Source organism: Magallana gigas, chromosome 6, assembly GCF_963853765.1.
Source record: "Magallana gigas chromosome 6, xbMagGiga1.1, whole genome shotgun sequence".
Classification (NCBI taxonomy): Eukaryota; Metazoa; Mollusca; class Bivalvia; order Ostreida; family Ostreidae; genus Magallana; species Magallana gigas.
In genome coordinates, this window is record NC_088858.1 from 3,759,968 (window position 1) to 3,774,977 (window position 15,010).

Below are 15,010 nucleotides of genomic sequence, written 5' to 3' on the forward strand. Positions count from 1 at the left end.
TGAAAAAAAAAAAAATTAAAAAAGAAAGAAAAAAAAAAAAAAAAAAAATGTAGATTAGATTGAATTTCGTAAATATATATGTGTTCTTTAAAGTGTTATGTGATTTTGTTTTGTGAAGTGCTTGCATGTATACATTTGTTTATCATGTACTCTTTTATATGTCACTGCTCTCAAATTCCTGCCATTTTGGTTATGTTTTAGCTACAAGTACAATGTATATGCTTTTTTGAAGTTGGTCATGGTGGTATTCTAATTCTATCCTAGATTTTCCTGACTTTCAATTCAGACTATTTAGATCACAGAGTTTGATTTATCCAATCTGTCCAAAGATATTTACCTTTTTATAACAAATAATTTTTCTATCACCAATACGCCTGGCTCTGGACATTTGCCATAGTTACTTTCGTTAAATTTTTGATAGACCATTTTCTGACAAAATTTCGTTTATTATTTGAGGTTTTGTTCAGTGTGGTCAAACTTACTGCTTGGTGAAGCAGAAGTAGAGTATGGAATGTCAGAGACAGGTCTTGTTATGATGGATACCACAGTACTTGGTATCTACCAAACATCGAGTAACAGCGACCGTCATTGGTCATTTATGCAGATGTTACATCTGTATTGATTGGATTTCTATGGAATGTTATATACAACAGATCTTGTGATTGGTGATTTCATCAGGTTATCAGTTATTTGTGATTGATTGGTAAATTTATGAAGGATTATTAGAAAACATTAATTTTTATCTGTATCCATGTCCTTCACACAAAGGCATTAAACTTCTTCAGTTCTTTGTTAAGATTTCAAAGATTTTGCAGAAGGAAAGAATTGTTTATCATTAAAATACTTCTCTTTGCTTTGACTCTGCCTTAACAGTGCTTTTAAACACAATTAGGACCCCTCATATTGAGCAGGACTCAATCAAGGTTTGGGACAAAAGAATTTTTATTCAGAGGCTTGTTTTATTTCCCCACCAGTTAATTTGTTTTGTTGACATTATTACTCTTTTGTCTATACACATATATACACTCACTATCTTGTTGTGTCAAATTCATTATTCTATCATTCTCTTTTTTCAAGAGGAAATGTGTCATTGTTGTTTTAATCTATATCATCTGTATACAGTTCATTGTAATTAACTCACTGTAGTACAATAAAATACAAAATTACAAAACCCGCCTTGTGTTGTTATATAATGGATAAATAACGAGATAGTTAAAGAGAAAACATTCCCTCCGAGGGCCGAAGGCCGAGAAAAGGATATTTTCTCTAAACTATTCAACATTATTGAGCTATTTATCTTTCTAAAAAAATCCCCCTATTGGATCTATAAGAAGCATTGACCTATTCATGTATCATGCTGTGCTGTCATACAAAAGCATCTAGGCCTAGCTCATAATTCCAACAGTACCAGACAATATGTCCTAACCAAACACACCTTTTATTCATGGACCTGTGAACCTTTTTAAAACAGGTGCTCGTTTTATAGAAAACCATTTCGTTCTACTTAACAGTCATGGATTCAGATGATGAAAATTTTAATCCAAAGTAAATATATAGAAGCCCACAGATGCGGGAAAGACATGGATGCCATTTGAATGATAATTTAGACTTGCAAGGAGAGGGGAAATCTGAATTTTGACGTAAATTATCAGACGATGATTTGCTTAAGGGCAGACAATACGTCCCTCGAAAAATGATAATTATTTTTTCAAATTTTCAACAGGACTGAAAATATACCAAATTAAATTAATATTATCTAATATCATTTTTTAAACGAATAAAATTTCAAATAATAGAATATATGACAAAAATTTTTATATCAGCAATTCAAGTGTATTTTCAATATTATTTTAACTAGTATCTTGCACAAATGCCTGGTAAGGTACCCTAATTTTTTGCAAGAAAGCTTTTCAAAGTAGTAGTAAATCAACAACAAATTGCTGGAAAATGTTAAAAGCTAAGTCTTAAACTGTTCATGAGAGTGATTTATGTGTTCCAAAATCTATAATAATTAAGAAAATGAGATATTGCCGTTAAAATTTCATTCTTAAAGTGTTTATGGAAGTGATTTATGTGATCCCAAATCTATCAAAATTAAAAAAATGAGATATCTTGAAATTTCATTCGTGGCTTTTCGGATATATGTATGGAGGACAAGATTCTGTGTTATAAATCTGGATTTATGTTGATAATAAGCGTTTCAACATTTTGTCATTATATTTTGTTTTATCAATATGCACTGATGGATTATTGAATATCCAACTGTAAGACAATACTGTTGGATATTCTTTGCATCCAACAACTACTGACTGAATAGTTAAAATAAACGTTGACTATATACAATGGGTGACGTCATAGAAGTTTTTAAATTCATACTACAAAGGACCTTTATGGTGTATACAGAACTGAATTTATTAGTTATTGTTATATTTTTAAACTAAGACAGCAGAATGACAATTCCAAGTAAATATAATTCTATAGTTTTGATTTTTATTAAGATTCCTTTCCAAATAACTTGCTATGCAACGTTGGTACAAGCTAGTCTATTAAATTGACACCAATTGATCACCAACACCTACTCCAACAAAGACCTGACATTAGTTTTAAGTTCTTAGGGTCCTGTTCTATTAGTTCCACACACCACCGTGAGCCTTGCTCTACCCCCACTGAATCAACTTGTCTCCTCCGTCCTTTGTCTGAGGCCCACAAACCACAATAAACCTTGCTCAACACCACTCTGACCCTAGCTCTAACATCACGCTCGTTAAGGTAATGAATGCATGTCCAATAACCACAGGAGTCATCCATTTTATAAAATAATTAGTGTCTTTTCAAGAACTTACAAAATCTTTTTAGTTGTTTGCTAAATTTCAATTTCAAAATCAATGCTTTAAACTTACTCGTCTAAAAAATAAAATGTGTTAAATTATCAACAACAACCCACCACCGGTAAAGAAATTCGGCTCGATCCTGGAATCTTGGTTTATGGAATAAAAAGCATGAACATCATTCATAGTACTGTTGCTTGCTTCTGTTCAATACTTAGTCTAGCTTGTGGCTCAGGTGAGCTAAAATATGCACGGTTTTCTTTATAATCCACATTTTTGTTACTTAAGGTGGATTGAGACACCTATCGATATTAATGTGGATAAAAGAACATTATAATCGAAATACTTTTACCTGTTTAAAATTTTTCAAATTTTTTAATATTTGACCAAAAATATATATTTAAAAGTTGGAAATGTAAAAATTGTACAATCCTGGGGAAAAACACTTATGAAATTATTGTTTATTTTGATAGGAAATGCGTCAAAATATGGAGGTATCCCATACCACCTTAATTGGGCTTATTTTGTTTAATCTTTGAAAAATTCAATGAAAAGGTTCGTAAAATTTTAAAATGCTGTTCATTCTTTTCCCAAGTCTTGCCCCCCCCCCTCCCCACCCTCACCCCAAGCCAAATCCAAAACAAAACAAACTTTAAGACGTGAAAACAAATTGCACTGACGTTTTCCTGGCTTTTTGAACAATTTGGGGTATTTTTCTACCCAGGAAAGTAAAATATCACAATCGTTAAAAAAGCCAGGAAAACGTCAGATCTCTTGAACTACTCTGAACATTACATAGATACACTAATACATTTGTAGATAAATGATTGAATAAATACTTAATATCAATTATGAAAGAGTCCATAATTAACATACATTCCGGTTAATAGTAATGACTACACAGTAGTGGTACTGACTTCACTCAATACACATGCATCCGTGTACACATGCTCGAGCTTTGCTTTAAGTGCTATAACTGAGGTTAGATAGTTGGTTGTCTCGCATTGTGATGAGGTCCACTGTTTTAGCGAGAAGATTACGTATCCGTGATCTTCCTCCCACCCTGACGAGGGACATTGCCAGTAATGGTGAGTCCTATCTACCACGCCACGGCGACAAGCCTATGGTTTATCTCTCGTATATAATAGGAAACAAGTATTGTAAATGACTAATGAAATGACCTTTCTAATGACCTCATTCATTTACATATGAATATGGTTAACCGTTTACCTCTTTTTACCGTGGGGACTTTGTAAATTCATCAGTACACAATGATAGTACTAGTGATTTAACTGTTCAACAATATCGCTAAAAATAGACCATTTTACAACATACGCAATATTTTAGGGAGAGAATAGTTTTACTCATTGCATACAAAACGCCTTTCAAAAAGTGTTCCGTGTCGTAGTTTGTACGGTAGACCTAATTTGGCTGGATGGTGAACAAATATGGCATCAGATCTACCTTAAATACAAGTTTCTGTAAGGTATGAACTTATATCTAGTAAAGAATAAGAATAATACATTATCGCGTTCTTTATCGGTTTATCTTAATGCAGAACTCTTCTTAAAAATAGAAAATCAATATATAGAATAAAGATGGACACGATTTCATCCAGTTTTGAATCACATTACCTACAACTGCATATTCTCTATCATAAATTGTCTTAAAATATCATGACAATTATGAATGAAGTGTGCAAAACGTGTCCGTATGAGAAAAAACCCCACAGTGTATAATTTTGAAACACTTTTGGGAAAGACCACCACTTATCCTTTAGATCTATAGAAGGTCGACATAATACCCAAACATTGCCTCTTGGGCAATGTTTGGGTATTAAAATTACCCCCCCCCCCCCAAATATAAAAACTCATACCAGTTGAACGTTTGATTGTCATAATTTCAAGACAAAACCAAGTACTGCTTGAAATGTTCGTATACAATCGTACAATACGAGAAAATTAAAAAAAACATATATAGACGTTGTGACTTCTAACCTTTTTAGCTCACCTGAACAAAAGGCTCAAGTGAGATGGCCTGTAACATCCTTTCAAAGGGCTTTCAAATTTATATAAACAAAAGGCCAAGTTTCCTTTAAAAGAGAAATAATAAAAAAAAAATGAAAATAGGGTGGAGTGTATTTAAAACTCTACGTCTATTCAAAAACCAGACATCATGCATTATCCAAACTTTGAACATTAGGTTCCTGATATAATTGGATTTGTTGACATCATGGTCACCAGGGGCAAATGACAGAATTATTAAAAAGAGCCCATTTTGAACTTGTGATAAGGAAATCAAAAAAATGTAAAGTAGAATATCAAATTAAAGGAAAACCACCAAAATTGGTATTCAGGTCGAAACATCGAATACCACCGGTTCCAATAATCATAAGTTTTTCAGAATCAAAATATGAGGGTTTCATCTTCTCTAAAACGAATGCGTCATTCAAAATATCAAGCCGAACCGAAACTCTGTCGATATTTAAACACTCCTTCCAAACGCAATTATTAAAGTTGTTCGTCTTGAACAACTGAGCAATTACAAACGGAGGCCATAAAAATAGCTCGGCTTTCAATACTTTCAGTACTTTGATTTTAGAGTTGACCCGGTAACTTTTACCACTGCTGAACTGCTCATGTAATGTACATTCCGGCATAACTAATAAACGTGTTGTATACGCAGTGTTGATTTCAATAACATCCGTGTATATGATTATTTGTTATTGTTTGTCTAGGAAACCGTTTCGTTTATTAATAATGCTCCATGATAAGTTAAGTAATTGCTCCTCATGAAGATGTCATACCGGAATTTTATTTGTGATGTTATATCGAGTGTTGAGAAATGAAACATCGAGAGAAGTTTTTGTTTGTAAATGAAACTTGATATTTAATGTTCTAAGAGCTATATTAAATTTTGTAATATATAAATAATTTTTATTTTTATCGAATGCCGTAAAATTTTGTTAATGGCATCTAATTTCGAAGGTATTGTAGATATTGTTATAAATAAAACTTGTATCAGTGGTTGTTATTGTTTGATGATTAATAAATTAAATATTGCCGTAATAGTAGAAAGTTCTAGAAACATTAATATTAACTTTGAAGGGTAGCAATCATACACTGGGCATGTTCTAGTTAAAATAAGTTATTGGAATCCAATATCAAAAGAAGTAAAGATTTTTTTACATCATATCAAACATCGAATGTTGTAATAGGTTAGTATATTGACAATATCTTATATTGAGCATTGTTTAATGATATATGATATTACTTATCGTTCGTTTATATTCTATCAGTTTATGATATAAAATATCGAGCGCTGTTCTTGTAATTGATTGATTACGAAAATTTTATAGTCAGTGTAGTTATCGTTTAAAAATGATATTAATATTAAGGCAAGCAATTGTTTTCAATGATATCTCATATTGAGAATAGTAATTGTTTGTTTATTATATCTCATATGAAGGATTGTAATTTATTGTTAATGATATCTCATATCGAGAAAAGTCACTGTTTGTTTATGATATCTGATATTGAGAATAGTAATTGTTTGTTTAATAGCAATATGTTATTGATGATATTTGTTATCAATTGTTTGTTAATGATATTGCATATTGAGGATTGAAATTGTTTGTTAATGATATCTAATAATGATGATTGAAATTGTTTGTTAAAGATATCACATATTTGAGGATCGTAATTCTTTGTTAATGATATCGCATATTGAGGATCTCAATTCTTTGTTAATGGTATCGCATATTTGAGGATCTCAATTCTTTGTTAATGATATCGCATATTGAGGATCTCAATTCTTTGTTAATGGTATCGCATATTGAGGATCTCAATTCTTTGTTAATGATATCGCATATTGAGGATCTTAATTCTTTACAAATGATATCGCATATTGAGGATCTTAATTCTTTGTTAATGATATCGCATATTGAGGATGGTAATTGTTTATTAGTACAAACATGGAGAGTAGTATTGTTTGTGAATGATATTATATTGAGATGCTTGTACGTAAAGTTTGATTAATGATATTTAATAATCACTTCAAGTGTACTGATATAATGTTCCAAGAGTAGTTATTGTTCGTATATGATACCTAATATCGAGTGTAGTTATTGCGTGCAAATGATACATGTATATACTTATTGCGTGTAACTGATGTATAGTTATTGAGTGTAACTGTCATATCATATACTGATCAGGAGTAAATATTAGGGTTTTTTTACACTGACATTATATATTTATCGAACTGTTTAAGGAAGATCACACATCAGATTGTAAACTGCAGAAAATGTATAAGAACACGTTAGTTAACTATGCAGCTGACTTTCCGACCCGATTTTGACCCCTGGCTGGTCAGGGACCACGAGACTCTTTGTGACCACGCTGTTCCCTTACGCCGCATTACACCCGAACAGGCACCTGCCTCGGCTGTTTGGTGACAACTGCGCGGGTCAATTTACTTTCCATGGGCAGGTACCAGCACAGAGTCAGAGCCCCGATTGTGTACCTCTTCTAATTGATGTCATGCTTAGCATTTTGTAACGCGCTGTTTTGTTTCCTTCCAAATTAAGTTTTTATCCGAATATAGAGGTCAAAACTTTATGACAAATCACTTTACGTCTAAAGAAGTGGGAAAATATTTTAATCGCCAGATTTTCTCGACAACCACGGCGTATAATATGAATGATTTTTATGCACATTTCTATCTGCATGTTTTGTCTTATATTTATTTTTAGGTTTAGATATCTCTTTTAGAACATTGCCATTGACATTTGTGTCCCATGACTTTAAATGCTGTATCTATAAACAAGGCCTTAAAATTATAATCAAATAAATGTTTTGTTTTTTTTAAATACATGTACATGTGAAAATTAATTAACATGGACAAAATTTATTGTACAAATGTAAATAACAAGTGAGACATTTCTTTTTCAAACCACATATATATACCACTATACTATATACTACTGATTCATAACATATACCGTTCCATTTCCAGGGGTAAAAATAAACATTTATTTCGCTAACAAAAACATCATTTATTATTCAGCAGAAAAATTCCAACAAACTTTGGAATGTAAAGAAATGAAATACTTGCGCGTGTTAAAAAATTTATACAGGTTGACATGTATTTAAATCACCGTTTGTCCTTGAGTCCTTGTACAGAATCGGTGACACTAACTGTTAATAACCACAGGAACACTCAATGGATACACCCAGACGGTATAGTAGGAAGAACGCGAGATAGACAGATGGACGGGGTCACTATATGAATAGTAAGGATCTTCAATAAAAGAGAGACAGAAAGGAAGATTAATTCAAAGAAAAAAAAGGAAGAGAAAAAAGAAATATGGAAAAAGAATGACAAGAAAGAAAGAAAAATAAAGAAAGAAAGAAAAAGAAAGAAAGAAAAGAAAGAAAGAAAGAGAAAGAAAGGGGAGGATAAGGATTGCATGATAATGCGATGGCCGTTGACTCCGTCGAATGACGTGGACTTCTGGGTACATTTGTACGTCACTTATTGTTTTGATCTGTCGGACATTAGCATACGTACAGACTTCCATGAAAGCTTCTACAATATCTGTGTCGACGCGATACTGTTTGCATACCACTTTCCTCCTGACGACGGAACATTTTTATTTCTTATATATAACAACGTTATCTCTGAAACCACCATCAGAGTTAGGCTAACCTAGATGTGAATTCATTGACCAAGTTCCTAAATATCCCGCATCATTGTTTACATTCTACGTAGAGATGCGCAATATGAATAGAACAAGTCAGATAAGCAAAGACACGTGCATTTAGTCTATTGGTATTTCCCATGTCAAATGGAAGTAAAATAATCTAAAGCTATTGTAAAAACAGTTAAACAAACTATATAAAACCCTCCAAATTATTCAATAGTAAACCACCAAAAAGCTTCACAACAAATAATGAGTAAAATAACCAAAATAACAAACAAACAACCGAGCAACCCAGACACCAAAGGTTAAACTAAAAAGAGAAAATCTACCCCAAATTCACACGTTTTCGGTGTCTTTGCTAAAACCCTCCCTTCACGGCTGTGACAGTGTTGGGACTATCTGATTCCGGAACATCCCGGATCTCTAGGAGGTCGCAGTCAGGTCGCCATAGTCTTACGACTCTGTGCGGGTCGCCCGTTCACCGATAATTCGATTCCATGTTAGGTTGTCGCTGCCGCGAATGAAAAAATTGATTGAGGATAAAGAGCTTGTAGAGAAAAACAAGCACACAATTTATACTTCTTTTCTGAAATGTTTTCCCTAACTGTTCTTTTCCTTTGAGACTGGATCACTTAATCCCACCACCAATAGATAGAAACACACAAGATCCATAAAACTCGAGTGTCAAGTTAACAAGTGTCCCCGAAGTTGATTTAAACCTACAAAAACTCATTGATTTGTAACACTCTACATCGTTAGAAAAACCACAACAAAAAAACCCAAAACAAACTGTAACATGAATACATTATTTTAGTACTCGTGAACGCGCGATATATAAAGAGTGACACTGTACAGGAGCGGTCGAGTCAAGAGTCCATGTTTTAATTTCGGCTCTAAATAATCTTTTAATGTTGGTATATAATGACTCTAGATGGCCACACAACCAAAAAACAAGTTAATGAAAAAATATACATGTACATGTAACCATTGGATGAGAGCACGAACAAACTCTTAATCTTTTTTGGGCAATTATCATTTCTTTTTTTTTTGGGGGGGGGGGGGGGGGGGGGCAGGTGACAAGTTCCTCATATCAAATATTGTTCCCAATGGTTATGCGTAATATTACTGCAACAAGACGTTGTATATCATAAATTACGTAGTAAAGAACTTTAGTCTATTGAAAACTAAACACGTTGTTTGCAAAGCTAGACAATTCTGGAACAATCCATGCAGCAAAGATAACTTTTTCGTAAAAAAATGCGTTGTATAAAATGTAGATTAAAATAAAGTTAATATTTCTCCCTTACTGTCTAGACTCTGGTTGAAAAAAAAAGGGATAAAAAGATATGGATATGTAACATATTCAGACGAAAAGAGAAACCTATAAATAGCAAACACCAAAAAAATTAATGAATAATTATCGCGGAATCCCAATTAATACTGTTCCAAATAACATAATTCTTTTATTTTTGATGGTCGGTGATATTTGTGATTAACTCTTGAGGCTATAAATAAAATAAAATAAATGTTACTAAGTTAAGTTATTAAACCCTAAAATCTATAAAAATAAAAAGTACTAGATGCTGAGGAAGTGGTTTCATGAAACTGATATCCCCCCTCCCCCAAAAAGTGTAAAAAGTACAGGTAAGGTACTGACGCAGTCCGGCCCTGGCCAGAAGACCCAGGTCATCGTCCATTCATCTTGACAGAGGTAGTGGCTGTGGGGTCAGGATGATCAGATGTTTGTAAAAGAATTTGTTTTCATCTCTGGTCGCGGGCTGTCTAAACTGGCCACAGTAAGTTTCCACGTAAAAACCCCATTCCTTATTATCCAAACAATTGGATAGCATCACGGCTTAGAGTGGTCTTTATCCTCTTAGACATACCCCTGAGGAATCCTCACTAAATCCGCACTCTGATTGGTCAATGGTGACAACACCCCCTAATAAACGTGTAAACACAACCATGTCATGCGATAAAAAAAACTGACATGTGCTAGGAATCTAATTGGTCGAGAGGGACACACCTCCCTCCCAAGTCACATGGTTCATGAAAGCCATATAAAATGCATTGATTTATTTATTTTTTCAGAATTTTCATCATTTTTGAAACAGAAAATGCTGCATTTTGGTGATAGAAAAGTTGGCGTTGTTGGGTGTCCAGTACATCACGGACAGGTGAGAGATCTTATTTTTTAGCAATCAATAGGTTAATTGTGTAATTGCAAATATTGCAAACTTTCTAAGTAGTTCATTTTATTGTTTTTAAAAGATAAGAAACTTCGTCATGTTCTGATTTTATAAAAATGCCTAACACTTGTTGAAAAATACGAAGAAACTTCCATGCATATGTAAAGGTTTGGAAGTAAGTTGCAATTCATTGGTTAAGCGGGACAGCGCCTACGATATAATTCGTTCTTATTCGCTGAATCAGACAGCGCCCAGAAAATTAGTTCATTGCAAACGCTGATGGTGTTTCCTATAGTGTGTTTATTTTTCTGTCGTCGCACAAAGTTTTCCATCAAATTGATAATTTTGGTCAAAATTTCCCCGTCACGCCCAGCTGATTACAGACGCGGACCGGTCACTTTGAAATGAAAATAAAAGCACGCAGCGTTTGTTAAAAGGAAAGGGCAACAAGAGAGTTTGCAAATGTCTTAAGCATCGGTCCGAATTCTTTGGTTCTCATTGTATGGTTTATTCCTTGAATAAATAGTTTCAGTTTAATTGAAATAAGGGATTAGCAATCGTAAGATAAACATCAGTGTCCTTGTAAGGGAACAATTGTGTACTTAACCCAAATGTGTTTTCTGTTTCCACATTAGTAATGGGACCGTGTTGTTTATGATAAAGACCATGTATCTTGGAATGCTCTTAGAACTAAGCTTCCTAAAATCCCGATACAAGTAGGTAGTTGGGTTTTTGTTCCCATTCCCCAATGTCACTTTATTTTGCCGATATATTGTCTTCAATCATATTCGTACCCAAAGCTGAAACCATATTGTAGGAAAAAGTAACTTTTGTCATAATTCTAGAATTTGCGCACCTTAAACTTAAAAAGGGAATCATTGTCATTCATTCAATATATTATCGTATCAGTATTCACGACTATTCATTAGACCAAAAACATGACCAAAAGTACTAGAAATATAACAGACAAGAAATACCAAAACTGCTAACCATCAGAGCTAGTGTCAGTAAGACTTCAGATTAATGACTTGTCCGACAGAGAGCGCAGCAGGTATCCAAAGATAAAAAAAGAAGCAAGTGTATTATCAAGACTCTACAGGTAAATGTAATTAAAATATAAGATTTTCATTACCAGGTACCTTATCGGTGCTGTCCTATATAAATACAGGTCCCAGCTGATAGCGAGGCGCATAGCTGCTGACTTAATGCATCAGTCGTGTTCAAAGAATACATGTTTAAATTACTGATAGGATTAGCCGGGACCGTCTTACTTAGGAATAAAGTGTTTGTGAAATACAGGGAATTAGCTTAATAAGTATTGATTGGGATGATTGTAAAGAGATTTAACCCATGAACGGCAATAACAACAGCGATAGCGTGTAGTCTGGGTGATTAGCCTCCATATGGGCCGGTGACCACTTGGCCTGGGAGAGGAATGTTGTGTGTTAGTGTCCCTGCATCGCCATGTTAGTCACTGTGTGGATGTAACACAGCGCAACACAGCAATGACGGCAGGGGCAGCAACAAACGGACTGCAACATCACGCTGGTCTGTTTTCAAATCAAACTTTAAAAAAATTTATAAAGAAAATTTGATACTTACTTTTAAATATTATGATAATAGTTTATCATTGAAATTTTAATCCACTGATAGAATAAATAAAGAACGCAGCGTAACATAATTCTTAAATTCAATTTTAAAAAAGTTTCCTGATTTATCATCGAAAATATTTAATTTTTTTAAATAATCAACATTGAAATTAAAACTACATGTGTTCAAAAATGAACTTTTTCGACAAGTGTTTTGTTAGCTTACCAATCGAAATCTAACAGGAAAGTCGATGTGGAAATTCCCTTTCATACAAGTAATTGTTTTGATTTTCTAGAAATAAAAACGCGTACTTGTCTAAATCCCATAAATGTTCAACAAATGATATTCGTGCAAATATCCATTTAATTTTTAAGCAAAATTGCCGTTTTCAAAATATTTAAAATATCTTAGCATTAAAACATTGGAAATCTGGGATATCGTAATACTTTCTCTCGCGATAGAATAATGATATCCCAGAGTAACTTAGATACCTGAATTGGCGACTAAGTGTGTAGACATCCAGATCAAGAGTGGGTTCTACTTCATTTTACGCCCGTACAGTATGTTTAAATTGCCATAAACGACACGAGACGTGTATTGTTTGTGAAGACCTTCGAGACTATCAGTTACTATATATATTTAAATCAAACCAACCATCTAAATAATTAAGCAATATAGAAATGTTCATATTTTTGACTTTGATATACGACAGAGAGCTGTAGCTGTATTTACCAGCATGGACATTACACGATGTATCTTCTAACAACAACACCAGTACATTTTGTATTTAACAGCATGTATATATTTTTTGTATTTTTTCAGGCGAAGCCCGGGACGGAGCACGGGCCTGACGCGCTGAGAGAGGGGGGCCTGATCAAGAAGTTGATGGGGCTGGGGCTGGACGTGCACGACTATGGTGACGTGGGGACCCCCAGTCACGAAGACGACCATCATTTCGACCTGCCCGTCAAGAACCCCAAACACGTGGCCACCGCCTCGGAAAATGTAAGTCGTTTTTTTTAATGAATGCACAGAGCCCCTAGTTATGTAATCCTGTCAGAAATGTCTATCTGAATAAACAATGTACTTATTTGGCCCCTAAATTTTAAACGTCCTTGGTCTAATTGTGATATTCCCTTTGACAGATCGCTGCCGATGTGTATAACGTCATCAAGTCTGGGAGGACTTGTTTGGCCCTGGGAGGGGATCACAGCATGGCCATAGGCTCTATCTTCGGCCATTCCTTGGCAGAACCAGAGCACGTGGTTGTTTGGGTTGATGCGCACGCAGACATCAATACTCCTCTGACGTCATCATCTGGAAACATGCATGGAATGCCCTTGTCATTCCTGGTGAAGGAACTTCAGCCATACATCAGCAAGCTTCCTGGATTTGAATTCATCAAACCATGGTAATTTCCCAGGATACATTGCCGTAATGTGTAAAACAGCGTTCGAGTGGAATTCTTGTCGGTAATTTTATAACAAAGATATTTTTTCAATTATTTTCAGCTTGTCTGCGAAAAACATCGCGTACATTGGTCTCCGGGACGTGGACCCGGGAGAGAGGTAAGTACTATGACATATTCTGTTTGATTCTGTAGATTCCATATAAAGAATATTTGAATTCATTTGACTATAACTTTTGTAGATATATCATCGAGAAGCTTGGCATCCAGTCGTTCTCGATGTCCGAGGTGGACAGACACGGGATCAAGGATGTGGTGGAGAAGGCCATGCACTACCTTGACCCAGAGTAAGTACAGTCCACCCAAGACCCAGACTCGGCCTGGTTATATCCCAGGGGATTTGGATTTATTGTATTTGCTATCTCCATCTTCGAGATCGATCAATAAGTTATGGGTCCCATAGGAAAAGTCTATAGTAGATCCTATTTACACTAAACAAAGAGAATTTATTCTATTATTAAAGCATTTTTTTCTCTCTAGGGGAGTGAAGCCGATTCATCTGAGTTTTGACATTGACGCTTTGGACCCCTCCCTGGCCCCGAGTACCGGGACACCTGTCCCTGGAGGTCTCTCTATCAGGGAGGGAAATTACATCTGCGAGGAACTTGCCGCTACAGGTAATAAAACTGTTCTGTTTACTGAGAGAGAATTCCGTCACAAAGTGAGAATTGCCAAACTTATGCTTATTTTATTGTTTTGTAGGTCGATTGACATGCGTGGACATAGCAGAAGTGAATCCAAGTTTGGGAAACGAACGCGATAACCTGATCACGGTTAATTCGGCGCTTTCGATCATCACGCACTGCTTCGGCGGCCGACGCCAAGGAACCTACCCTAAAAATTACCAAATCCCAATCCCGACGCATACGAATCATGTGGCCCCACCTCCTTCATAGACAATTGGGTGTTTGAGAGAGGAAACCGGCATAATATGATCATCAAGACTAATGATTTATTTGTTAACATATATATTATTATTATGTATGTACTTTTCACAGCGTACAACGAGAGAGAGAGAGAGAGAGAGAGAGAGAGAGAGAGAGAGAGAGAGAGAGAGAGAGAGAGAGAGAGAGAGAGAGAGAGAGTTGATGTATATAAACTCATTTTGTGTATAGTTCATTGGTATTCATTTTGTGTTTTTAAAACCATACCATTTTCAGTTGATTGATATTAATGATTTTTTTATTACTATATGTTTACTTGAATATGACAGCAATACAATAATTAAACATCA

At 34.6% G+C, this 15,010-nt stretch overlaps 1 protein-coding gene across 2 annotated transcripts; it reads left to right on the forward strand.

The window, feature by feature from the left end:
- Positions 1 to 3,822: 3,822 nt before the first annotated feature.
- Positions 3,823 to 15,010, forward strand: LOC105339545 (arginase, hepatic). Of its 2 annotated transcripts, none has more exons than XM_011445123.4 (8): positions 3,823 to 3,916; positions 10,621 to 10,706; positions 13,131 to 13,313; positions 13,454 to 13,719; positions 13,820 to 13,876; positions 13,959 to 14,063; positions 14,257 to 14,393; positions 14,479 to 15,010. In XM_011445123.4, the coding sequence occupies exons 1-8, from the start codon at positions 3,838 to 3,840 to the stop codon at positions 14,670 to 14,672; spliced, it is 1,107 nt and encodes a 368-aa protein (XP_011443425.2). In that variant the 5' UTR covers positions 3,823 to 3,837; the 3' UTR covers positions 14,673 to 15,010. The 2 variants fall into 2 exon arrangements, with proteins under 2 accessions (XP_011443425.2, XP_065943468.1); XM_066087396.1 differs by lacking the exon at positions 3,823 to 3,916 and adding an exon at positions 5,970 to 6,045.

Bases quoted from the DNA above. Each gene is read 5' to 3' on its own strand.
- LOC105339545 (XM_011445123.4), top strand. From the start codon at position 3,838: ATGAGGTCCACTGTTTTAGCGAGAAGATTACGTATCCGTGATCTTCCT. The intron at 3,917-10,620 runs GTGAGTCCTATC...TTATTTTTTCAG, and splicing joins GAGGGACATTGCCAGTAATG to AATTTTCATCATTTTTGAAA. The intron at 13,720-13,819 runs GTAATTTCCCAG...AATTATTTTCAG, and splicing joins TTTGAATTCATCAAACCATG to CTTGTCTGCGAAAAACATCG.